General features: G+C 34.0%; 1 protein-coding gene and 3 long non-coding RNA genes across 9 annotated transcripts; 2 read left to right on the plus strand and 2 right to left on the minus strand.

Moving 5' to 3' along the window:
- Positions 1-913: 913 nt before the first annotated feature.
- Positions 914-1,650, minus strand: LOC128295532 (uncharacterized). The gene is made up of 2 exons (XR_008286035.1): positions 1,527-1,650; positions 914-1,241 (listed from the first exon to the last, which is right to left on the minus strand). It is a non-coding gene; the product is annotated as an uncharacterized LOC128295532 (long non-coding RNA).
- LOC128295533 (uncharacterized) lies at positions 964-1,876 on the plus strand. The gene is made up of 2 exons (XR_008286036.1): positions 964-1,056; positions 1,517-1,876. It is a non-coding gene; the product is annotated as an uncharacterized LOC128295533 (long non-coding RNA).
- A 1,995-nt stretch (positions 1,877-3,871) lies between these two features.
- Positions 3,872-6,450, plus strand: LOC128295078 (uncharacterized). The gene is made up of 2 exons (XR_008285380.1): positions 3,872-5,326; positions 5,852-6,450. It is a non-coding gene; the product is annotated as an uncharacterized LOC128295078 (long non-coding RNA).
- A 12,908-nt stretch (positions 6,451-19,358) lies between these two features.
- On the minus strand, positions 19,359-26,653 carry LOC108453195 (CDPK-related kinase 3-like). 6 transcript variants are annotated; one of them, XM_017751181.2, is made up of 12 exons: positions 26,257-26,653; positions 25,343-25,991; positions 23,589-23,719; positions 23,229-23,270; positions 22,849-22,957; positions 22,671-22,749; positions 21,873-22,169; positions 21,643-21,752; positions 20,731-20,838; positions 20,429-20,491; positions 19,960-20,127; positions 19,359-19,856 (listed from the first exon to the last, which is right to left on the minus strand). In XM_017751181.2, exons 2-12 carry the CDS (start codon positions 25,916-25,918, stop codon positions 19,719-19,721), a joined length of 1,821 nt encoding a protein of 606 aa, XP_017606670.1. In that variant the 5' UTR covers positions 25,919-25,991; positions 26,257-26,653; the 3' UTR covers positions 19,359-19,718. The 6 variants fall into 6 exon arrangements, with proteins under 6 accessions (XP_017606670.1, XP_017606651.1, XP_017606678.1 ...); XM_017751162.2 differs by having other exon boundaries at positions 25,343-26,009; XM_017751189.2 differs by having other exon boundaries at positions 26,199-26,653.
- Positions 26,654-27,045: the final 392 nt, after the last annotated feature.

Genomic DNA, 27,045 nt, shown 5'->3' on the forward strand with positions numbered 1-27,045 from the left:
TAGATGTATGTTTGATACTAAACTGCATGATCAACAATTTCTAGTTTTTATTCCTACCAATCTAAGTACTTATTAATCAGACACTTTCAAAAAAAAAAAAATCTATAAATTTGGCAATCTTTTTATTAGATTAATAAAATCTCACACCAATTAAAATTAAAAAAACGAAAAGGACAACTGAAAGAGGAAGAAGAGAGAGAGAGCAACCTGGTATTAAATGCATGCAGTGGAGCTATGGCACTGGTCAATTTGGTAGCTCATGTCATCAACAGAACAAGACCATGTCTTTTATCTACCTTTATTCTCATGCACATATGCCAAATCTGTAAAGCTACATTATTTAACAACCACAAATTTCGTCCAAAGCATTTTCTTTTCTTTACATTCACCTCTGCGCAAGGCAAGGGTGCTTGGCATTTAGTTTCTAGAAGTGGCTCAAATTTATGAATGTTTTTGGGTTGAATCTTATGGATCCAATGGGTCAAATCAAAGTGGGCTACAAAATAAATAAAAGAGAAAGCATCTCATACTTGTAGCTGGTTAATAGGTATTAGTTTAGACTGCTTTTGCTTCATAAGTTGCGAGTTAGAATCAATAGATATAAATAAACTAATTTGAATAGGATTAATATTAGATGATTCAAGAGGAAGGGAAGCAGTAGGATAAACCCGATGGCTAAAGGATCATGACTTCACGAGCTGGATGGATGCCGGTAAGTGCAGAGCAGAGCAGTGCAGTGGGCAGGGCAGGGCAGGGCAGGAGAAGAAAATAAAGAGAAGAAAACAAAACAAAACAAACAGAGAGGTCTTTAATGTACTTACAACGTTCACTAATTACAATGCTACTGGCTATAGGGGAAGTAGTTTAATTAGGGCCTTGGGCGAGATTGTAATTATCAAAAAAAAAAAAAAACTTAGTACAATCATTTTAATTAAAACGAGGAAAGATACATATCTTTTTGATGGGTTAATGGGGATGGGAGCAAGAAGACCGTGGGCGTGTCAACACAAGAGAAACGAAAATTTTATACAAATAAACAGATGGAACCTACGTAACGTAAGCCCCTCCCTCCCTTTGATTTGTACGTTGGTTTTTGCTTTATAGAGTATCTCCCTTTTTTCTCGATTCAGACACCAAATTGACTTGGAGTAGCGAAAAGCTCCAAAACTTTGTTTACACCTTTACCACTCTTTTTCAACTGCTCCTCCACTCTTCGCCTTTTTCTCTCAAATGGCGTAGACCTTTGAAAGAGAAAGAGAAAAAAGAAAGAGTGCATTAGCACGTGACTATGCATATGGAGAAGAGTGAACAATGACCATGTTAAACCAGCCAGCCAGGTAGGATTGGTAGTGTGTTGATAGAAACTAGAAAAAAAAAAAAATCAAAGCCTAAGCTTAAGGGAAGGAAGGGTACCTTGCTTTGAATCCCCTTATTAAATTATTAAATTTTGTTTGGTTTTGAAATGAAGGGTTCATGCATTAATAATAATAATATTATGATTATTATATAATTGAAGACTCGACAACCTGGGCTGGAGATGCAGGATTTGACATTTACGTGTTGTTTCTTTCCCACTTGCTCTCTCTCTACTTTGACACAATTTTCAAGACTGTGAAAGCGTTGAAATCTGGAGCCAGTATCGTCCTCTCCGTTTGTCACTCTGATGTACAGTTGAGAAAAGAGCGACAATGGTGGAGCCTTTGCTGTGGAAGATATACAGCATGGCAGCACATCTTCCGGGCAACTCTTTTTTTATTTACCCTTAATACCACATTTCTACTTAGTAATTATGGGCGTTCTTAGCTTGTTTAGTTTCACATTACATTTATTAAAACCCTAAATATCATACTCTTTACTGTTCTTTTTTCTTCCCCCATAGATTTGTTGAATTTATTATATTAGCTATGAGTAGTGCATGATGAGTTAGTTAATTCTGAATGAATGGTGGAATTTAATTGACATTTGGAGATGTACAAAGAAGCAATACACTGTCATGTTTGCCAGCTAGATATTCCACAATTACGTGATTATTAATTGTAGGAGCAGCGTTCCATAAAACTCTGCAAAGGGGAACACCCAACAGTAAATGGAGTAGCAGCAGCAAGTTTGCAGTATATGAACGTAATGACAATAACTTTCTATGTACACCACCAACGTTCTCCCTCTCAGCTCTTTCACCTTCCATAGTTTGAAATCGATTGGCCAGAAATAAAACAAATTTATTAATTGGTTCAGCTGTATGAGCAAAACAATGCCTGCAACTTTGTGGTTAATTAATGTTTTGGACATTCCCCTAAGTAAGATTTTCATATATTTATCTATTTATTAATCAGTTTAGATTAAAAAATCTTGGAAGAGAGAAGCATCTTTTCTCGTATTTTTCCCATTTTTGCTTAAGTTACCAGTACTATTAACTAACAATTTCATTGGAAAAACACGAATTACAACCTTAAAAACAATATTATTGAAAAGAATAATCATGAACTACAAACATGTATAGTAAAAGAAAATCAATGCTATCATAAAAGGGGAAGTGGAAAAAGCAAAGGTCCTAAGATTTTAAGCATATAGGTTCGAGTTTTACTATGATAAGGATAAAGCTAGAAGTTTATCTTTTAAGGAATTAAATTATAAAATTTAAAAGGGTCAAAGTACAATTTTTCTTTGTAATGCTTGTTAGTTTAGAGTTTTAAAAGGATTAAATTGAATTTTTTCCATCTTTGGGAGGGCAAAATATAATTTTACCATCAAACGAACTTATAATTTTAAAAATTTCAAAAGACTGAATTGATCTTAGCTCTATCCCTGCTATGCATAAATGTCATTTGTGGGTGCTCTCGTATATTATATTTTTTTATCATAGTATTAGGTGAAATGGTAAAATACATTGCATTTTGTGTAAGATAATTTAAGTTTGAATAACATTATTGGGTTGATTGTTAAATCAGACAAATAGAGAAAAATGTAGAAGGATTAATTTTGAAAACCTAAAAAGGGAATAGTGGCAAAATTAGATGGAAAAGAGAAACCGAATCATTAATTTGAGGAGCTACATGTATTGCAGAATGATACTTATTTTGCTAAGTCTCTATCCTGACACAAACACATTAATGTATAATTTCAAAGAATCCAAAGATGCCATAACGTTTTAGATCTTTATATTAATGGGCAAGGTTAATTATTTTGAGACAATGTCCATCGGTTGTTGTTAGTATAGAATAGACTGATATTGGGACAGCAAGGTGTAGCGGAATGATCACAAATTGCTTCCAATTGGAGGTCTCAAAGCGTATACCATTTCGCAGAGGGAAGAGATGCATTGGTGTTGTCAATTCCATTTTGTTGGTTTCAATGATATATCACATAAATATGCAACTCTTGCTCACCGACGAGTCTGGTTTATTTGATTTGGGAAGGTGATTAATTAAGGTTAGCTGAGGCTGAGGGAATAATCAAAAATTAAATTAGAAAAGCAAAGTGAAAACGTAGTCGCATTGACCTTGGGGTCAGCCAAATTGTTGGGACGGGTAAAAAAGGCAGCAAAGGTGAGAGAGAGAGAGAGAGAGAGAGAGAGCGTGGACCCTGACCCTATCTGTCGGTCATATCGCCTCGAATTCTTCGCCATTCCCAAAAGTGACACGCCAGACGAGGGTCCCTCTTTCATGAAAAAACAAAAATATAATATATTTAATAAATGTATAGCATTTTGTTAAGAGAAATAAAATATAAAAGAACTCTTCTCAATGCTAAAAAGTATGAGAAATTAAATGTGTTTGCCATTATCGGGCAGCTCAATAACTCAACCACTCCTCTGACTCACTTTTAGGCCATCCTTTACTTTGATTCCTTTTCTATTCAATTATTTATGCATCATTATATTTTATGCCAGTACACTCTTATTTAATATCATTCTACAAAAATAAAATATCTCATAAATCCTACGGTTCTTAAGGGGTCTGGATTTCTAGGCTACATCAACGAAAAGACAGTATAATCTAAGTAGTTTTTTTTTTTAAATGTTTGATGACAGCATCAACCATCATCAAATGGTGTGTTTTGCTCCGTTTCTCAGTCAACTTTGCTTGTACGAGGAGTTTTTAACATCTTATAATCAAGAGAATCAAACGGTCGATAAAGGTTTTTTTTTTTTTCTGGATACATACGTATAACACCCAAAGTAGAGAGAGAAGTAGAAGGTTAGAGAGAGATGAGAGTGCATGGGGTCGTGGTTATTTCTGGAACTGAGAGAACAGCTGGTAGGGTCGAGTCTGCAGCTATGTTTTGTCTTTTTTAACGTTGGCTTTCCCCTCTTTTTACTCATCTTAAAAACCCCTCTTCACCCATATCCTTCTCTTCATCATCTCATGATCATCACCTAATCCCCCCCCCCCCCCTTTCTCTCTCTCTCTCAGTCCCCCTTGAACACAGGCGAGACTCTTGGGGGGTAAAGAGATAAGAGAATCAGGGAGACACATACATAATTCATGAGAAAAAAAAGCCTCTTTCAAGATAGTTTTAATTGAGATGTCCTGAGCGGAGTAACCAATTTGAGGGGAATGTTGTCTGGCTCGAGGACACTTGTTTTTAATCCATTTCTTGCATTACAATTCATTTATGGATCTGATTATTGCTGTAATGGATTGAGGCTGTACAAGGTCGTCGGACCAGGCTTCATTCCCCCTAATGCTTGCTCCTATATGGGGCTGCCGACTGCCTAACCAAGTCTAGATTCTAGATCACGGAGCTGCAGCATGGAAAGGTTTGGGTCTTCTGTTTCAATGATTATTTTGGGTCCTTTTTTCTTTTTCTTGTTTCCTCTTTTGGGAAAATTTGGCTGTTCTAAATCATTTGGTATCTTGTTTCTAGAGCAATTACCACTGTTAGTTATGTGCAGATTGGTGTAATGATGAAGAGTTTTGACCAATTTTTGTTCATCATCTGTGTAAAAAGTTTCATCATTACTCTTTTTTTGTTTTTTCTTTTTCTTTGATGCTATGATGTTCTTGTCAGTCCAAACACTTATATTTCTGATTTATCATTAGGCAGATCTTTCCCATGACGGCTTCCTGTTCTCTGATCTGTCTGTTTCTGCTGCTTTCAGATCCGGCTTTGAACTTTTGGTAAACATTCTCTCTTCTTTTACCATCTCTCTAGGGTTTCAAGACCTAGGCTCTTCCCTCAAAATCAATCCTTTTTTTAAACGAAGCTTGACCTTCGTAAGGAACCAAAGATGAGGGAAAAATAAAGACTTGCCCTTTCTTTAACAGTTTCAAAGTCCCATGAAATAGAGTTCCTTGGCATGAGGAGTTACCAAGTCAATTCTAAGGTGATAAATATCCTTCACTCTTGTATAAGCTGATTAGATCTGTATTATCTCTTATCTGCTTTGCATGGTGAATGAAATGTATTAAGCCTTGAATTTATTATGATGCAGTAATAATTTTGAATATGCCAGCAATATTGTTTATTCTATTTTAGTTTCATTGAAATGAATAATGGAGCTTTCACTGTAAATACATGTCTTGAAGAGTTAGCATAGGAAAATGACAGCTTTTGTAAGCAATAGGTTTGCCAATGGAAGTGTGGGCACAGACATGGGTCTGATTAAACAATACCCACATGGCCTGGTTTCGTCATGACATCTTATCTGAAACCCTAAATTTGATAATCAAAATGTCACTGTTGAGTGTTGAAATTTAGTTAAAACAACACCCCCCTTAATTGTTCCATCTATCAAATGCTTTCTTCTTCCAAATCCTGGGTTTTCAGCAGCTACTAGTCTGCCACTGCTCCCTCATGGGATTGAGATGTGTGCTAATTTACTTGCAGCATTTTGTTTTACTTACAACAGGGTTAACTGAAGGAGCTTTGTGCGGTAAAGCACATGGTCTAATTAACAAGTAACTATCATTTGAAGGAAGGGAGCTTTTACCTATGTTGGTGCTTCATCTGTACATTTTAGGGAATTAGTGATCAAAACGAGGTGTAAAGTTTTACTATTGTTTACATTTCCCATCATACTTTTTCCATTTTTTGCTCTGGCTTCTTTATTCATGGTCCGTGGAAGCTGAGCAACAGAACACAGCAAAGAAACAGTTGATTAGAAGTTTGGCAGAGATGAGATGAGTTTATCTAGGCCTATATCAGGGCCTTAGGTAACACGTATCCAGTAGCTTGTCACCCAGCATTCATCGTCCACTACATTCAGTAATAATCACATGACTGTTCACAAGCTCATTCGAAAGATTATCCATGGAGTCCTTCTCTCAATGCTTTGTGCAGTGAAAGTTATTTTGTTGTATTAAAATCCCGGTTAGCTAGGAATCTAGGAAACAAATGTTAGCTTCTTTTTTCTTTTTTTTTTTTAAATATTACTTGTATATGTGCTTTGTACCTTGAGAGTTTTCCTTTCTATAGTTTGAATATATCTATCCTTTTTTTTTCCCTGAATTATTTTGTCCTTCATCTTGCTGAAAAAGCAGTAGTATGAAAACGGTGCCCCTTAAAGAACACTCTTTTGGGGAATTGGATCTTTTTGACCTTTGCAAAAGATTAAGCAAACACCTTTCTCTTTGCCTTTAATTCATGATTTTCGAGACTATCTTTTTAGGACCCTTGTAGTTTTCTAGATAGAGAAAAAGATGTTTCATTGGGGCCTTGATGAATTCTTGAAGCCCTAAGTCCAAATTTTTCTCGTGAATGGTTGGTATGTTTTTCGTGTACAGCTTGACCAAGACTCCATAAAAAAGTTCCCACATGATGAAGGTACCTAAAAGTTCCTACTAGTAGCTCCCTTGTTAGGATTACAACCTAGTAATGACAAGGTTATAGTTTAACTTGACATCTAAACATAACCTGAGATCCTATGCTGGCTTGGCTAGATTTCATCTTAGCAAAACATTTTCAATATTGCTGCTAGCTAGCTACTTCCCATACAGATGGAAAGGGCCCATGATTTGAACCCATGTCGGGTGCCAGCAAATACGATGCCAATCTGGTTGATGGAAATGTTTTCCTATAAGTGGTTAATTAATGCATATTGAACATGATATTAAGTAGCCAAACATATGCTCCCTAATCTAGTGCTATTACAATCCAACTCATGGTAGTACATTAAAGTTATAACTTGATACCATTGCTTTGAGTTCATCTTACCAAACTTTTCCAATGCTGTTAGCTACTTCCCCATCAGTTGGAGGGGCCCTTGATTTGAACCCCCCATGTTGCGTGCCATTGCCCTTGCCATTTCCATTCTGTTCGACGGAACTCTTTTCCTATCCTTCACGTGTCTGATGCAAAAACCATGTTGGGTCCTGCACTATTTCTGTTCAAAATTAAACTTGTTGTCTAGGAAAAAGACTAAAAAATATCTCATTCTAATAAAATATGATCCATTGGTTGTTGCCATTTGAGATTTAACTTTGGGTTAATATATTAACCGTCGGCTATTTAAAATTGTATTTCATCAATCAAAATACTCTCCAAGGACTAACACCATTATATAAATGCTAGCGGCTTGATTGATTAATATCAAGTTATCATGCCAGAACATTTATATCAATTTTCAATATATAAAATTAAAGTTAAAGTAAATGAAACCCAAATTTATTTTGTAGTATATATACTGATAAGGAATTGCAGACGTTTAAAAGTAGTGATGTGTTAAGTTTTTTGGGTTGAAAATAACATGTCATCAAGCCACTAAAGATTGGCCTGGCCTATTGTGGGTGACAGAAGTAAAAGATAATCATCATATCATTAATTGTTTTCCTTTCAATATTATTAAAAAGTTAAAAGTGGTCCAGTTGGAGAACCAAATTTTCTATCGACCCTTTTACTTTTACCTTTTTTATTTTTATCTTCTAGCTTTTAGCCATTGCTTGTTCATAAATCACTGGTGACTGGACCATACATACAGCGAGGGGTGGCATGCCGCATGTGAAAGTTGGCTTTTCCCTCCTAACTACTATAAACCATCTTTGAAGCTAATTTTCAATGATGAAAAGGGATAAAAGTTCGACCATCCCTTGTATCCTGACATAAATCTAGAAACCCACCATTTAACAAAAGCTCGGTGGGAGACTTGCTGCAAACAGATCTTGCTTGATGATTGTTTTCGTCATAACAAGGGTTCAGTCTTTTAGAACTGTCAGTGCTTGAGTGTTGTCCCACCCAAATGCTTAATTTAGAAACCCAATGGAGAAAGAATGATTCATCTTTGATTCCTCCAGATCATACTGCACCTTCTTTCAGACAAAACGAAATCTGCAGAACTGCTAAGTAAAAAATCTTGTACCTTCTACTTAATATCATAAAAAGTGTAAAACTGTAGGGGATCCTAAAGCTGCAGTCCAATTTCTTGACTTAGCCATTTATGTTGATACAAGATTATACACCTATTTCTTTCTTTCTTGCAACCAAGAATTATGTAAAAATGAGCAGGGAACATTGGGCATTGGGCTAATGTGGAAAACCACTACAAATATTTTATATTGGGTCACCCTTGGTTCATACAGAATCCATTCAAGCCCAAAGTTTGATCTCGGCAACTTTAAGCCAACCCTTTCTTAAACAAAATAGATTTTCAAGCCTCACGCAACCGAATCAGTGCGGGTGATGGGGGGAAGAATGTGTGCCTTACCATAAATTAGTAAATTAAACACCAACTTAGTTAAAAAGAGATTCAAAAATAATAAATTTTATTGTAAGGGTGTTTATATTTTCAATAGTTTTATAATATTTTTTTAAATTCAATTTTAAAAGAAATCTAAAATAAATGAATGGTTAAATTAAAAATTTAACTGCTGAAAATAATGTATTTTAACATATTTTAATTGCCGGTTTAATACCCGGAATACAAATCTGTCACAATGGTTAAAGTGTATTATTGGGGTTTGGAGTCAAGTTGATGAGGTACCTCAAGTGTATGTGCTTGACCCAGTATAGATGTTTTTCCTTGGGTTAAAGAGAAAATATACTAAATTATAGTCCTTCAATAATAAAGCTTCAATCCCTCGAGGATCAATAATAAAGCTTCAATCCTCGAGGAGGATATCTTTGAAAACCATCAGCCCTTGTAAGGATCTTGTTTCAACCTTCGCCATAAAATCAGTCACAATATTTGCTTCTCTAAAAACATGCTTGAAAGTCACTTGCCATGCTTATTTACAAAGTTGATAAATTTGACACACTAAAGCCAAACAATTGGTCACTGCGAAAATGGGTTCAACATCATCATAATCAACCTTGACCTTTCTTAGTCCAGATGACCAAGCCACATTTAACCCGTGAACAATAACCCACAATTCAGCTTGCAAGATAGAAGAAACACCAACACATCTAGTAAAACCAATCAATTACCATTAGCATCTCGTAAAAGGCCACCCCAAGCTGCTTGCGCATTTTCCCTGCAGCACCATCCGTATTTAATTTAGCCCACTCCCTCTTGGTAGATGTTAGCCTCGTCGCATCTCTTTTCTTTCTAAAATTCTGAATCCTTCATTTCTATTGATTAATAATGTCTAGCCCACACAAAACATTCACAACAGGGTCCTGCTGCGTATATCTTGCATTATTGAAGACTTGATAAGTGTTCATAATTTATATATTTTGGTCTTATTGCTTTACTTTTCATTGCTCTTAAAGTGAAACATCATGTTTTAGCTTTATTTGCATGTTTAGTGTCACATTTGCATACATTAGCATTTTTATTTTAATTCTATATGATTTAGTAATTATTAATTAATTTGGTGTTTAATGACTTTAATTAGGTGCATATGAACTTGGGATGTTGGTTTGAGAACCAATGGAATTGAAATGAATGGGTGAAAATGAGCAAAACGTGAAGAACATAAGAAGGATGAGTGGGCTGCGACTCAAAACCATGGAGCCCCAGCACCAAAAGCCCAAGTCGCAACGCCAACGCTTGTGTGACATTGATTTTCTTGCTATTTTGACTTCAGATTCAAGGCTATTTTTGTCTTTTTCAAGGACTGAAGTCCAAGCAAGTATTGTAGCCCTAACTTAGGTCAAATAAACTTTATAAATATGATCTTTTGGAGGGTTAGAAAAGAACTTTTGGCTTCATTGAAGCTATTGGGGATTGACCCGTATAAACAATAAAATTGAAAAGGTAGAGAAAATCAAACATAAATTTTACGTGGAAAACTCCTCCAAAGAGGATAAAAACCACGGGCAAAGGAGGCTTCGGCTTTTCACTAAATGAGTAAACAAATGAGAGTACAATATGGAGAAAATAAACCTAAATGTACTAAACGTACAAACCCAAACCCTGAAAACAAAGCCCTAACTCTCATAGAGTTCTCTAAAAAAAGGGGTACAAAATTCTCTCTATAGTTACCATTACGACTACATATTCCTGCCCTCAAAAGAAAAGCCATGTAGTACAACATATTTAATTGCCTTATCGAAATAGGGATATAAGGCCCTTTTAAATAGGCTAAGTTTAAAGGGTTAAAACGATTAAAATATCCGTGAAGTAATCAAATTTCAACTGGAGAAGATAGCAGAGTTTAACTAGGAGAAGAAACTTGGAGTTTGTGGGAAACATGTCGCCATGTCGCAATGTCCTCATTCGCATCATCACGATGGCGTCTGTCATTGCAACGTTAGGAAGCTTCTTTGTAACACCTCAAGTTTGGCGGGTTTAAGATTTTGGTGTATAATACTGACAAGCCAAGAGTAATTTGCCTAATTGTTTGTTGTGGCATATACGTGTGGGCGTATAAAAACCGCCACGTAAGTAAGTAAGGATTTTATTTCATGATATTCTGATGTATTAAGAAGAAGCCTGTGGTGCATGATAAAAGGGTATGTATGGTGTAAGTTTTTGCCAAAGGTATAGTACACCTTGTTTGTCTGGAGTATTGTACTAGTTATATTATAAGCCATTTGGTTAGAAATCAACTAAATAGCCTAGTCTAATGATTGTGAATGCATGGTACTCATTTATGTTTTCCTCAGTAACTGTAGACTATTTAGAAGGTAAATTCTAACACAGGTGACACTTGTTAAGTTCCACTAAATGGGCTGACTTGTATGTATATATGTGAAATGGTTCTAAAAAGGGGATATTCTTCTTCTCTAAAAAAATGTTGTTCTTTGATTCTTTTTCATAAACCAATGGTAATTCTTTCTTTCTAAGTTAGATTCTAAGAATCTAGAACTAATCAGTTGTTATCCCATCTTCAGGTAAGTATGATAGTTTTGCACGTTAGATTTTGGTGCCTATAAGAAGTATGTGAACAGTAAGACTATAAGTATAAGATTTTTTTCATGAAGGTTATCAGCATTTGAGATGATTATAAATAGCATGAGAATGAATTGTAATGGTAAATTATGTTTTGTAAGCAATGGTGGCCATTGAATCGTGTTGGATGTTCAAGTAGGGAGTTTCGAAATATAGTTTAGGTGAGTTAATGTGAGTCTTCAACTTGACTCTTTTATATAAACTATTCAAATAAGAAAAATATTTATAAACATATAGAAATAGAGTAATAACGAAGTTTACAAAAACTGGTAAAGATGAAAGATGTGTTATAATAAAATGTAAAAAGTTCAATTAAATGAATGATGTTTGATAACAGAAAGGTAAGGTTTGGTCTACGAGATAGACGAGCCAACAAAGAGTTGATCATTTGGGTAAGTGAATGCTGAGCTGAAGTTTTATTGTGAAGCTTTGGTAAGGTCGTTTTAGTGCTAACCAGATTGACATGTCACCGTCTAAAAACGAGTGTAAAACCATTGAATAAAGGTCCATGGCGGCTTGGTATGATTAGAAACCATTCATGGTGTAGCTTTCAATAAAATGAAACTAAAATGGCAAAACATGATATATGAATATGTGTAAGATTATGTGGTTAAGGCCCATGGCATGATATGATATGACTGTATATATGTTCATAGCTTAGCCATTGATGATGTATGAATTGAAGTGGCAAATAACGATACGTGAATTTATGTGGGAAGTTCACCGGGATAGTAAACACAAGATTTTGTATGACACCTCTGTGGTGTATTCTGCATGAAGCATTTATGGTATATTTTGTTTGGCCTTTGTGGCATGATCTGTCATATATGTATGGTAAGATTTGTGTATTCTTTTTTGTGACAAATTATGAATAAAGTCTGTCAGTTTTATATGTAGTATGGTTAGATAAAGTATTAATGCACTCAGGATTATGAGCCGAGTAAGATCGGTGAAATAAATGAATAAGTTCTAAGAATGCTATTGAAAAGAACTATGTATCTGTGTGATAGAGAAGGTATTTGTAACATCTCTAACCTGTCTCCGTCACTGGATTAAGATTATGAAACATTACTGTACCAATCAGAACAATTAACTCCAAACCATATCAATAATGTCGTTTAATAATAATTACTTAAAACTCATTACAAACATAGTAAACATATAAATTTGAACTTAAATCGAGCCTTCATGGCCCTAAGAACAATTCGGGATCAATCTGGAACTAATTTAAAACAATGTAAAAAATTTGGGAAAAAGTTAAAATTTTTGAAACAAGGGCCATACGACCGTGTAACATAGCCCAGACTATATGGTATTTGAGAAATGGGACATATGGTTGTGTCCCAGCTCGTGTCTTAAACCGTGTAACTCATCGACTTGGGTCACACGGTCATGTCGTAGGCCATGTGCCAAACCGTTAACTCTCTGACTTGTTACACATGGTGGTGTCTTAGGCCGTGTGATACTCACACCTGAAATAATAAGTGACACACGACCATGTAGCTAGGCCGTGTGACAACCCGTGTGCTCCATAATTTGTCCCTAAAACAAACCATTTTAAGTTCTAAAATTGCCCAACAGTCTACTCCATTTGTGCATACATTCAATAGACCTAAACACAGTTCAAACACATATAAACATACTAATTCAGTCAACCTATTTCTCCTAACCAATATGCCATTCAAAGGCACCTCATTTATACCAAAACAACTTCAATCAAAACAAAACTATAATGCCACATCTCAAGCACAAAACATTGTCAATTTAGCTACCTAATGTAATCAATTGAAAAAACATTCACTTTTCATAATAAACATACCAAATCACACCATATATTACAAAGCACTTAAAATTAACCAAAGGGCATAAACTTGCCAAAACATCATAAGTCCACACAAATAAAATGTATATACAAAAGACATACTCATACCAATTTGATCATTAGCATACTAAAAAACTTCCATTATAAAAAGTCCTATACATGCCATTTATGACCTTAGCCAAAATAATTCAAAAACTACTAAAGTGATTGTTGGATAGGATGATAGAACTCCGACAAGCTTCCAACCAATCGAGCTTCCGACAATCTGCGAAACGGAGGAAAGTAACTATGTAAGCAACTAGTGCTTAGTAAGTTCATATTAACTCAAATATAAACTTACCTTTCTTAAACTCAATTTATAAATTATGCGTAACATCATTACCATGCTCATAAGCTTAATAAAATCCTATATACACCACCAAACTCACAAGTTAGCAAACGAATACATAATACATATAAGTCAACCATATCACAATGAATTTCCATGTACATATCATTCATCACATACTTAATTAGTCCCATTTCAATTCATTTGCACTCATCAACATCACCTTTTTATAAGGTTATGAATAGCTATCAATTAGTGTACATGTCAATCCATTAACATTTGCTTACCCGTTGAAGCATTTAGAATTACATTGGATACCTAGGAATGCTCACACATAGTGTACCTATTCATATAACTATAACATTTCCTTTTCAATAGTGCTTACTCGAGCTGTGAAATGGGCCTACTCACACAAGCTGTGGGTCAGAATGTTAACTACATGATGCTGCTCACACGAGCTGTGGAGAATCCATAACAAATGCAAGACATCATCCATCGATAGGACATTCAAGTCCAGCATCCGAAACATGAAATCCCTAATGATATGTCATTTGTATCCTAAGAATTCTTATAGTTCAAATAGGGTTGATTAACCATCAACATTCCATCATATTATCATATTCATCTAGTCAAGGTAAAACTCATACATTACAATAAGTAAACTCAATTCAAAATATCAAATGACAAATTTTAATCTCTATACTGACTTACCTCACCACCACGGTTGTTACAACTAAGTTAAAAGTTAATCTGAGAATTTAGCCTTTCCACGATTCAAATTCGGTTGATTTTTTTCTTGATTTAAATAAAAATTTCATTTAATTAAATCATGCCAACATCTTAATATCATAAATTCTAGCTTATAACCCATCTCATTGTAAAATTATAAAATTACCCTCAATGTTTTAATCTTTTTACAATTTAGTCCTTAATCTCGAAACTTGAAATTCAACAATTTTTATTGGAAACCCATATTAGCCGATTTTCCTTATACCTATATCAACCCTCATTTTTCCTCATTTCATACAATATACATGGAATCTTGCTATTTTAACTAATTAATCCCTAAACATAAATTCACCAAAAATCACTTAACAAAATAAGTTTATTTAACAACCAAGTTTGATAATATTAAACTCAAAACACATTCAAACATCCATAGTAAGTCCCTCATATAGTAAGTCCCTTAATCTTTAACCGTTCTACAAATTAACCCTCAGGCTAGGTAAACTAAGCTAAAACGAGCTCAAAGACAAAAAAATCATTAAAAATAGACTTTGAAAACATACCATGCAATAGGAAATTATTTTGGCTGAACCTAGCTTCTCTTTTTCTATGGTGTTTCGGTTTGAAACAAGAAAAATAAAAGTTGAAGATGACCTATTTTGTTTTTCTATCTTTTGTTTTAATATTTCCATTAATTTAATAACTAATACAACCTTTTAAAAACTATTAATTTACACCAAAACCAATCCAACATCATCCACTAACTTAATTATGGTAAAATTACCATCTAAGTCCATAGATTTACCTTTTCAAAGCTATTTGGTTCATTTAACTAATAGAACCCAACTTCAACTTTTGCACATTTTATGATTTAATCCTTTTTAATTAATTAACCATTTAAACTTAAAAATTTCTTAATGAATATTTAATACGACCTTAGTATAATCTTATAAACATTAAATAAATATTAAAATAATAACTCACTCATCGAAGTCGTGGTCCCGAAACCACTATTTTTGACACCACTGAAAATGGGTTGTTACAGTATTCGCCGTGATGATATGACAATGTTGGAATTGGACTTATTCATACTATGTATGACCTAAGATATCTTCAGCATGAACTTGTTATGGTATGATTTAATCAAAGTTGTTTGAAATATTCCAAATTTGAATTGAATAATGACTTCACTTGAAATCTTATGAAATCTGATATTGATTATCAAGTACACTTGGATTTAGAAGTATTGTTGTGGATGTTACCAGATTGATTTATGAAGTACTCTATCGATATGAGTTGTATAGTATTAATTCAAGATATGATTGGTTTAATAATTTAATGGTACTCAGATCTGTATAAGTATTCACCAAATGTGTATTTATCCGTCTATCGTTAATGTTAGAAACAACTATATTGAGATAAGTGTAAGTAATATGATATGATCTATACAAAACAAATTCTGAAGATAAGTTCTATTGGAAAATATATATGTAAATGAGAGACTTAATTATTATTTCAAAGAATTTTTAGTTAATCAAGTGTGAGAGAATGGGAATATTATGAATATAATAGTTGGCGCATATGTGAATCAAACTATATTTGTATCCGCCCTATAGATAGTTCAGAAAGTTGGTTGGTTCATAGATGATAATCAAACTATATTAGTTTATGTTTAAGCACCATATTTGTTTCATGAAATTTAGTCTTGAATGTAATTAAAAAGAGTATGTCTTATATATGATGCTATCTGATATGGTTTAGAGAGTTTGGCTAAGTGTTTTTGTGTGGTAATACCCAAGTTTTAGATCTACCAACACGGGTCGAGTTGAAGGTGTTACATTCTTGTCATGACGTCGCCGGCTGACTTTGGTAAGTGCCTGCAAACTGTCTGATAAATGTGAGGCACACCCCACAAATCTCACATTGACTCATATTTACCATACCTTTTTCTCCAAGCCCCGTCACGAGTCGAACTTGATTTTTGTAGAATATTAACCAAGCCCAAAATTTTCTCGAACTTGGAAACTGAAAGACTTTTAATCTTCAAATCAAGGTGATACACGAACGGACGTGTACTTCACAACAGAAGAAAAAACATCATGGAAATCAACTCCTTCCTCTTGATTGCCACCCTTTGCGATCGACCTTGCTTTAAACACTCTACTTTATCCAAAAATGCTACAATCTAAAATTTATGATTCCATCGAATTTCTCGATATTAAAATTCATTGTCACCATCCTTGAACGAGTCGATTGCGGAAACGTAACCTCACTTGATACCAGTTTGTTAGGGATCGACCTGTATAAGTAACGAATAAAAATGAAAAGAGAAAAGAAAATTGGGTACACAAATATTTACATGGAAAAGTTCCTTCAATGAAGAGGATAAAAAATCAAGAGCAAAGAAAACTTCACTAATTCGACAAACAAATGAAGAGTACGAGATGGAGAAAATAAACCTAAAATAGCAAAAACCAAAACCCAAATACAAAGCTCTCAAAAACTCTCACCAAAACTCTTCATCAAATCTCACATAAGAGATATTCTTTGAACTCACTAAAGCAACGTTACAAAGACCCTTTAAATATGCTAATATTAAAGCCCTAATATGACTAAAATATCCTAGAGTAATCAGAGTTTAACTGGGAAAAAGAAATCTTGTTAAACTATCAAAATTGGCTGCATAAATTGGGAAAATGTTGTGACATTGTGACGTCCATGCTCTCCTCGTCATGACGTTAATGGGAGTTTCATTGCATTATCCCAACACTTCTCATTGTGACGTTGGGCCTATTTTGGCCCTTTTTTAGTTGTTCATCGATCGTCTTTTTAAGTGCCTGCAAAGAGTTTGATAAATGTGATATACAGCTACAACATCAATATTACCCTATAATCACCCTACACATAATAGGCATCATTACGTGAGTCCCACCAAAGCTCCTTTATATTCACTTCTAAGGATCCTCTCCAAGGGCCTCCTCTCTTTTTTTTCTACTTTTCTCACATCTCCTTCTTTACGGGAGAGACTTTTTTTTCTCTATACTCTAATCACCTATATTATCGACTTTTCCCCGTGTCGTAAACAAGATTAATTGACGAACTCAGCCACCATCTAAACTTTCCATCAACATGTCGTTTCCCTTATTTTCAGATTGAGTGGCACTTACCGGTGATCGTGAGTTGAAGCGCGTAAAATGGTACGTGTTTTATTTTACATTATTATTTTTTCTGCCCAACTGTAGTTTTGATAGTCAGTCAAACATGCTAAGCATGAAACCATGTTTGCTCGTATTACTCATGCACGATGCATCATAAAAGCCAAAAAGAAATAGAAAAAATATGGCGACATATCAGTTTGATAAATTAATTGCTGGGAGACATAACATGACACAAGGGTATGCTTTAAAATACTAATTGAATTCAATTATAGAGAAGTGAAACCAATTTTATGCTTGATAGGCCAGCTGCTTTAATTGCTAACGATTTTCGAAAATTATATTATAATTTATATGACATATAAACAAACATAAATATAAATATGCAAAGTAGGCCGATCAGCCAGCCTCAGCTATCGTGCATTTGGTGTGAGGATTTAATATCGACGAAGACATCTACTTAACGACCGGATGAGTGATGACCAGATAGTTTACCTAACTAAAACCTTACTTCTTTCGAAATAAGTAATATCTTTGAGGAAATTTAAGTAATATTATAATCTTTAAACCGTCCAAGTTTATTTATATGACAGTATTTTTAATTAAAAATCATAATCATACATTTTTATTTGAAAAATAAATTATAATTTTAAAATCACTAATAAATAGCTAGTATTTTTATACACATGTGTATTTGAAATACAAGTATGTATTTAAATATAATATACAAGAATTAATTAAAACATAATGTTTGAAATTAATTAGAAATAATACATGCAATATGAATAATATTAAATCAAAAAAATAAAGTATATGGTGTTGTCATCAATTTTGAGTTAATGTCGAGTTGATGGGTTCAAATCCCACTATATGTATATTTTTATTTTTTTGTTAAAGTAAAAAAAACTAAAATAACATAGAATAGTATAACTTATTTTAAATACAAAAGTCATTTTTGTAATTTCATAATTGAGTTGATACCGGTTGACTTATGACACTAACTTAGTTAGGGATTTTATTAATAGTATAGACACACAATTACTGAAGGTAATAAATTATGCATATCAAAATAAAAACGTATGAAAAACATTAAAATAAAGTTTTGGTTGAGTGGTATATTTGGGGTTTTACTAATCTAGTTGGCGTGAGTTTAAATCTCACAACATGTATATTTTTATTGGTTTTTATTAAAGTAAAAAAATTAAAATGTCCTCGAATAATATAACTTATTTTAAATACAAAAAGTCAATAAACCTCATGTGATGGCCTGATGGTCAAGGGTGTTCACAGCTTTTAAGTGTGGCATAGGTTTGAGTCATGCTAGTTGCATTGGTTGTTTCGGTTTTGCCTTGCTATTGTAATCCACCAAAAAAAAATACGAAAGGTCAATTTTTATAATTTACCTAACCGAGTTTGTTGTTGACTCATGATACCAACTTAGTTAACAATTTAATTAATAGTAAATATAGATACACAAATTTGGTGAGAGAAATATTTTATGTTAAAAGTTAATTTTTTTAAAGTTTACGTGGTGGTAAAAAATATATTTATAAATAGCATAATGACTTTTTGGCCTCCAATCTTATAAAGAAAAACCATTTTAGCAATTAATTTTTTTTGTCTTTTAACTCTTAAATTTACATTTTTGTAAAATCACCCAAAATAAATAGAAAAGTTAATAAACTTTAACTTCACTTACATGCACACACATAGATTGCAATGTAGATGACATGTCAACATTTAATTTTTTAAAATTTAAAATATTAAAAATATTTTTATATATATTTTAATAATTTTGATAATTTTTATTTTTGAAAATATTTTTTAAAATTTTAAAATTTTTCAAATGTTAACATGCCATCCAATCCATCTAATTTAGAGGTGATTTGCAAATTTAAAGGGAAAAAATAAATGGGTTTTTACTTCGTAATCACTGCCTTTATCCTTGCCTACATCTTTACCACAAATTAGACACTCAATCTAGAAATTCAAGCTCAAAATCAGGAGTTATGGCATCGACATCAAGCTGATATAACGTGGAATTAATTAAGTACAGAATTTTTAAAAATGACAATGATTTTATTTGCCTACTTTTTCAAACTCAAACCCACGAACAATACAAATACATGAACGATAAGCAACAATGGCATCACTCTAAATTGTGTCCTCTCATTCTCAACAAACTCACTTAAACACATTCACTTCTGCACTTTTTTTTTTTCCTGTAACCCACCCTAGATGAAAGATTTAAAAAAAAAACCAAAAAACAAAGAAAACCCCACAAGTCATTCAAAATGTTATAAATTTTAAAGGACTATATAATATGAACGGCTAAAAATTGTTTGAAAAAAAGTCAAATCAAAACGTCATCAATGGTAAGACACTGTATAATAATCATTGGCTAAATGGCTAAAAAAACTAATGATGTCTTGTATTCGAGCTACGAAACGTCACGCCATGTAAAATTTTTTTATATCCAAGTAAATTAAGCTTTCCATCAGAGATTCTGATCCAGTCTTTGAGGAATGAGTAAGCTGAAGGGCCTACACTCAGCTCCTGCAATCAAATCAAACGGGATCACAACAGTATACAATCTATACCTATATTAGCAGAACATGAGGTTGTGTGATGTCTCGAAGAGACAAAGGATTGAACATACCCGTGCCAATTCCTCAATTGAAATTACTCGATTGCCCTCCTGTTCGAAATGCTCAAAAGCAGCGGAGGCTATCTGCTCCCAGCCTTCAACTGCTTCCAATTGATGTGTGCTAATTGCAGCGGCACAAAACTCTTCAAAGTACATCTTCCTGTATGCAAGCAATCCCATCTGAGCCACACAAAGATGCTGACAGTGAGGAGCGGAAATCACATGACATGAAATCCAGAGGGGGAGAAGTGTTACGGTAATTACCAAAAAAAAAAAAAAAAAAAACACCTTACAATGGCCGAATTAGGTGATTGAAGGATGTAATAATCAAGAATGCTGACAAAAATAAATCAAATTTAAAATAAAATCATTTTCTTATTGGCATGCAGACTCATCAAGCCAGATTGTCCAACCAAGACTAAATTAGGAGAAAAACCAATAAAATTTGCTACTAAGTTGGAACTTTTAGTAAGAACCATACAGCATTAAGAATATCAGGTACCCTTGATTCACCCATCGCTTCAGTGGCATTTTGAGCAAGTGCCTGCAAATTGATAGACCCGCTAATATAAGTATAATAAAATTATTATCTTTTCTCTTTTAAAGAAAGAAAGAACTCAAAGATAAGGCCCCTCAAAACCAGAAAGGAGAAAAAAGAGATTATTGAGATACCTTATTGGCTAATTATGTCAAAATGTCGTGACAATGAACAGAATATAAATCATCATTAAATATTTTTGTCTTTACACTTGAATAAATAGGATGAAAAAGGTAGTCAATAACCATTTTAAAATTTTCTAGAGACACACTCCCATCTCTGTTTGGTTCCAACAGCCTGAATTGTGCCCTGAGATAAACCAGCTCATCTTCAGTCAATGCTTTTGAAAGAGCCTACAGTTATAGCAATAACGATAACATGGGTTAGAGGGTGATAGAGAATAAAAAAACATCTTCAAGCATCTGGACTCACGCAGACAGATTTCTACATGCTCTAGCCAGTCAAAACTAAGCATTGTTTAAATGGATACCATAGTTAATTGCTTTATAGAACAGTTCTCTCACTTTTGCAGAGTCACACATGAAGCAGAAGTATTGAAAGACTCGCATAGAAAATGAAATGCAATAGAAGTTTTAACTTTAACATAAAAAGGCAAAATGAAGAAAAAAAAAACCTTATTTCAGTTGAAAATGATACCACTATGATATAATATGAATTTTAAATAAGCTAAAATGCACACCTGAAAATATCGATTAAAATCTAGAACTTCCATAAGCATGCCACTAGTTTTCACAAAAAAAAAAAAATTTACAGTAGCAAAGGATGTTTGACAGTTTTAACATATTTAAATAGTAGAAAATCAAAAAATAAATTTGAATGGACCTTTCTTTTTCTTTTATTGTGCCACCAAGCTACTGGTCCTGTCGCAATAACTTATGTGGGTTCCAAATTCTAATGACATGAGTCCAGGTTTGATCCCTGTGTGTAAAATCCCTTATCATTCCCCTTTGAATGCAAGGTAATCTTTGATTGTACCCAAAAAAAGGAAAAGGAATGGGCTATTTTTTGTAACAATCTTAGCTCTCCATTTGGAATTTTGCAATTGGTGCAAAACATTTTGGCAACTTAAGAGCGAGAAATACAATTAAGGACATGATAAGCAGGACGTGGGAAAGGTTCACAAAGTTGATACATACCTTTAGGGCAGCACGTTTGAATGGTGAAGCATGAAGGTATGACTTGAGTAACCTATATATCAATATATCAAGAGGGATTGGACGACTGTCATCCCGCAACCAAGGGTGCGCTGAAATGACACAAAACCGTATTATAGTTCATCTGATCTGTGTATTAATCTTACTGAGAGGAGTTACTGGTTTGTCAGACAAATATAATAAATCATTTTACAATGGGGTAAAATTCAAACCTAGAGCTTGAACAGAAGTCATTCTTTTTCGGTAATCCTTGTTTAGGAGTCTCTTAACAAAATCTTTGGCCTCTGGAGAGACAGATGGCCAGGGCATATCATCAAAGTTGGGATCTGATCTTAGCACAGAACGAAAAATTCCAGATTCTGTACGTGCCCAAAATGGTCTGCTTCCACATAACAAAATATAGGTGATTACTCCGATGCTCCATATATCTGCTTCCATACTATAAGATCTGTGCAAAACTTCAGGAGCAACATAATACGCACTTCCAACAATATCATTGAGTCTTTCATCTGTAACAAAAATAAATGCATAAAAAGTTGAAAAAAATATAGAAGACTGTTAGCCATGTCTTCTCGTCCAGTTTACTGATATAATCATCACTAGTTAAAAGTACAAAATGGATATTGACAAACATCCAATATAAATTTATCCTTTTCATGCTACATTATTTCTTTATTAGAAAACCCAGTCAAACATGCGGAAACATATTTAACCACTGTTAGTAACCAATAAAATTTTCTTCCATAAGAGTTTATGGTAACCATAAACTCAATTTCCTCTCCAATTCCAAGAAAAGAGAGGAGCCAGAACATTTCTGCAAATTTACATGATTATGCTGAATTCTCCTATAAGAATATAAGAAAATTACTTGCCTAGAAAGGAACCAATAAAAAAATAGATGGTGGATTATCATCATTCACTACAATCCTTCATTTGATGGCTTTACAGAAGCTATGAAGGGAGGCATGTTTATGCGCAACCAAAGTTAATGAGTGATAATCAGTCATTACCTGGTCTAATAAAGTCAGAAAGACCAAAATCAATTAGTTTCATGTCAGCATTTTCACCACCGGAAGTAAAAAGGAAGTTCTGTATCCCAAGCACAGAGATATGTTAATAAGCCACAACATATACTTTTTCAGTTGCACAGTCCATACAAATCAAATACACAAGTAAAAAGTAAAAAACCTCTGGTTTTAAGTCACGATGCACAACACCCTGAAGATGACAAAATGACACCACACTTAAAATTTGTACAAGTATTGCTTTTGCGTCTTCCTCAGTGTACCTTCCTCCCCTGGAATGAAGAAATCTAATCTAAGTTTTGTGATATAACAAACTAATCACATTAGTGATGTTTAATCTTCTTTGTGATCCTGCCTAATCCAAGGGCAAAAACGGTACTGAATAAAAACAGGGGATAAAACCCGATCACAGCCATAAACATCACAAATGCAAGGGTATAACAAAGGATGACATCTGTCTAACCTGGTTTCTATAAAGATAACAATATTCAAACATTGAATAGGTAACCCTGAAAACATTGACATTATAAAAGAACAAGTTACCTTGCCAAAATTCTGTCTAATAGCTCTCCACCTTCACACAATCTGATGAGCAACAGAATACAACAACTGTCAGACCCAACAGTTTAGAAATGCAATACCAAAATTATATGATGATTCAGTTGAAACAATACCTGAATTTCCAAAGAGAAAATCAGGATTTTTTTTTTTTTATAAATCAAGAAGGCAGAAAGGTTAAAAAAGTTACAAAAGAAAACCTACAAAACTAATGGGATTGGATCTACTAGAAGAAAAAAAAATATAATGATCTGCAAGTAGAAATGATAACTCGAAGACATAGCTTTAATGAAGATAAACCATTTCTCCAAAATAAAATTTTAGCAGAAACAAGGAAAAACATACTCCATAACTATGTACACGTTATTGGCGTCCTCACATGCATCATAAAATTTGACTAGATGCTTATGTCCTGATAGTGCTTTTAAAATTTTCACCTCCCTTCGAACGTCTTCAATTGATATTGCTGTTGTCATCTGTCAAATAAATGAGGTTAAGAAGCAGCAGGTGGAATCAACATTTCATTCTTTCCTATTTTTTCCCTTGGGGAATAAGAGTGTAACCCCTCAGATAAAGGACCAGGGATTTGAGCCAAGTCCTGTGGAAGCTCATATAAAGGGAGACGGGAACCACAAAGTAAACCCAAGACCAATCAACACATTGTAATCACAAATACTGAGAACTTAGCATTTAAAAGGAAACCAAAAAGGGAAAAATTATAGTTTAGATAGGAAAAATTAACAAGAGGCATAATGCGGACAAGAAAACAGCTCTTTGCCTAACTTAAGAGAAAAGGAAAGACAAACTAAAATCATTCTCAGTCAGAAATCTAGAAAGAAATTGCTTTGAAATGAAATAAGGTAAAACAAGGTTGCTAATGGCTGCACGCAAGCTCAATCACCCACAAAAACTTGATACACACACATAGGGGAAATTCATTAAAAGAAATGACAACTATAAAACACGTCTGTAACACTTAAGAGGATTTTAAAATTTAAGATGGCCGCATGGTCTGAATAGCAACTAAATGAAGCTCCAAATTCCTCCCTAAAGAATATTTGGAAAATATTAACAGCCACTAGCATATTTTTGTATGTAGTTGGCCACAAATGGTAGAAACAATTGTATCACAAAATATTCTTTCTATATATGTTTTACTATAATTCTTAGATTCTTTGTAAAGTTTTTCCTATTCAGCAATTCAATAACAGAAATATTTGTGAATGTATATAGTCTAGACAGGGTCTCAGAGATTGGAAGTGCTAATAGGGAAATCACACAACCTAGTCTTGTCTTATCGTGAATATATTTCCTCTTTGAAAAACATGACAGCCACAAGCCCAAGACAATGTCTCCCAAATATACAGCATCAACAATTGAATAATTCATAGGTCAGGACACTGAAGTCATACTCGGCAACGCGTGGACACCAAAAAACTCTCAGTGCAAAACAATATCTGGATTCCCACCTAGTTTTTATTGCAGTTGATGTGGCTACGGTCACATTTGCATTTTAGACTAGATGCAACAACTCAGTAGCAAAATACCCTGTATTATTGCTAGAAACCCAAGATAACTATCAAATAAAAGACAAGTATACCTTTGTCTTCTTCCAGTCTTCTAGAACAACAATCATAATCACACTTCCCCCTAGAGAAAATAAAAATGAAATGGCTAATCAATGCAAGAGGTATCCTTTTAAGCCTTGTATGTCTCGAATAGCTCATGTAACAGCCAAATATCAATGATAAGCGAAGTTGGCAGGGGCCAAGTCGTAAACATGATTATTCTAGAATTATGTCCGGCTTATGTAACTTACCTTCTTCAAGAAAGACATAATCGGCCGAGTTTAGTTGAATCGAGGAAAACAAACATCTATGAGGTGTTTGGAATGCATAATAAACAGCTATGCCATCGATCAATAACTAAAGGTCCTTCTCTTAAGACTATTTTAATGAAATCCAATTTTAAGAACAATACCTCCAGAAAGAAGCTCCAACATTAAGAAAATAATCTAAATATCTCAAAAGTTAAAAAAATTATTTAGCAATTAGCATGAACAGGGTAAGAATATCATAGAAATGGAGTGAAGAGAATACCTTAGCTTTTGAGATGATCTTAACAGCAAGGGGTTGATCCTTAAGGTCACCCTTTTTACCTCTAGCAGAGCAAGTGTGACCAAAATGCCCTCGTCCTATTTCTTTTCCAAGTTCATACTTAGCTCCAAAATTCTTGCCATAACCAAAGCTCTTATCCAACGCTTGCTCCGGCTCAGTTCCAGGATCCTCAGGGATCGGTCCTTCCTTTGGCTTCCCGCCAAGACGCTTCAACAGCGACGCTTTTATGTGTTTGGCCGGCGAAGGCGGCGGGAACGGGCGCCGGAAGAATCTCCTAGGCGTGGAACCCCTTGAAGCCCTGGCCGGAGAAGGGGATACACCCGGTGGAAGCGGACTGGCAGTCACCCCGTGGGGGTAAGGGCTGGGCCATTGACTCTGGCTGGATGACCTAGCTGGAGTATGCTTAACTGATTGAAAATAATTAACAGCGCCGTTACTGGATTGCAGTGGCGTTTGCCCCCCAGGATCGGCTGGAATCACCTCTGTGACTGTTGTGGTAGCATTTGACGTCGTTTCATTTACTTGCGTTTGACTAACTTTGCCGTAACATTGCCCCATCTAAAGTCCCTACCGATCACAACAAAGTCAAAAGTCTACACATCGGACGGTTCCAGCATCCTTCCCTCCTGATCTGATTATGACAAGAGATCTGATGAGATAGAATTTTGAGTGAGATATGGAAGGAAAAAGAAAAACCCAGAGAGTGAAGCAAAGAGAAAGGAGAAGTAGGATAGGCTGTGGAAGCAAATTCTATTATTTATTTATTTATTTATTTTTTAAAAGAAGAAGAAGAAGAAGAAGAAGAAATGTTGAGTAATTTGGAATTAGAGACACTGACTGAATCAAAGTGTTTTCCTTTATTTCCCCAAAATGGGAGGGAATTCTTTCTTTCTTACTTTTTTCTCTGCGAGTTCTTGGAATACAGTAGTAAAGAATGATTACTAAAACACCCCCGCATGTCATCTGACGAATCAACACCGCCAAGGTTGTGGATCAAAACACGCTAACTTCACCCATTACTTTTCGTCTTAGATTGAAACTGAGATTTAAGTAAGAAAAAAAAAGAGGCTCTCTTTCTTTCATAACGATTATTATAAAGGCTTTTAGTTAAACCCAAAAGGAAAATAACAAACGAGGACAGCGTAATTGAAGCAACTGCTCTCCCTGGCCGTAGTGTAAGTGTTTACCAACATTAAGGCTCTACTTATTTACTCCAACATAATTATATGACCTGTAATCCAGGCTACATTTTTGGAGGATTTCTGTCGAGATTTCACGGCATATTTATAAAATTAAATAAATACATTGCCACCCACGTGTCTCAATCAAACAGGAGGCTATTCAACCACCATTATTTTCCTCACCTAATCCCCAACACTTTTCCTTTTACTTTCATCCTGCAACACCACACTTCTTCAATTATAATATTTAGTTAAATTTTGTAGATTTAGTTCATGTATTTTTAAAATTTAAATTCTTATTTTGACTTAAACAATAATTTTAAATTTAATTTTTTGTGTAAAAATAATAAATTAATATAATAGTATTATGTAATAATATATTTATAACGTCATATTTTAAAATTAATAAAATTCAACTTAATAAATTTATTAATTTAATAGTTTAATGACGACTAAAACTTTAAAATTCATAAAATACATTATTTCACCATTTCTTTAACAGTG

The sequence above is a fragment of the Gossypium arboreum genome, chromosome 7 (genome assembly GCF_025698485.1).
Source record: "Gossypium arboreum isolate Shixiya-1 chromosome 7, ASM2569848v2, whole genome shotgun sequence".
In the NCBI taxonomy this organism is placed as follows: domain Eukaryota; kingdom Viridiplantae; phylum Streptophyta; class Magnoliopsida; order Malvales; family Malvaceae; genus Gossypium; species Gossypium arboreum.

Excerpts from the sequence above, each read along its gene's own strand:
- LOC108453195 (XM_017751181.2), bottom strand. The coding sequence starts at position 25,918 with ATGGGGCAATGTTACGGCAAAGTTAGTCAAACGCAAGTAAATGAAACG. Across the intron at positions 22,750-22,848 it reads ATCGTGACTTAAAACCAGAG|AACTTCCTTTTTACTTCCGG; the intron begins GTTTTTTACTTT and ends CTTGGGATACAG. Across the intron at positions 20,128-20,428 it reads TACCTGATATTCTTAATGCT|ATGGGATTGCTTGCATACAG; the intron begins GTATGGTTCTTA and ends TGTGTGGCTCAG.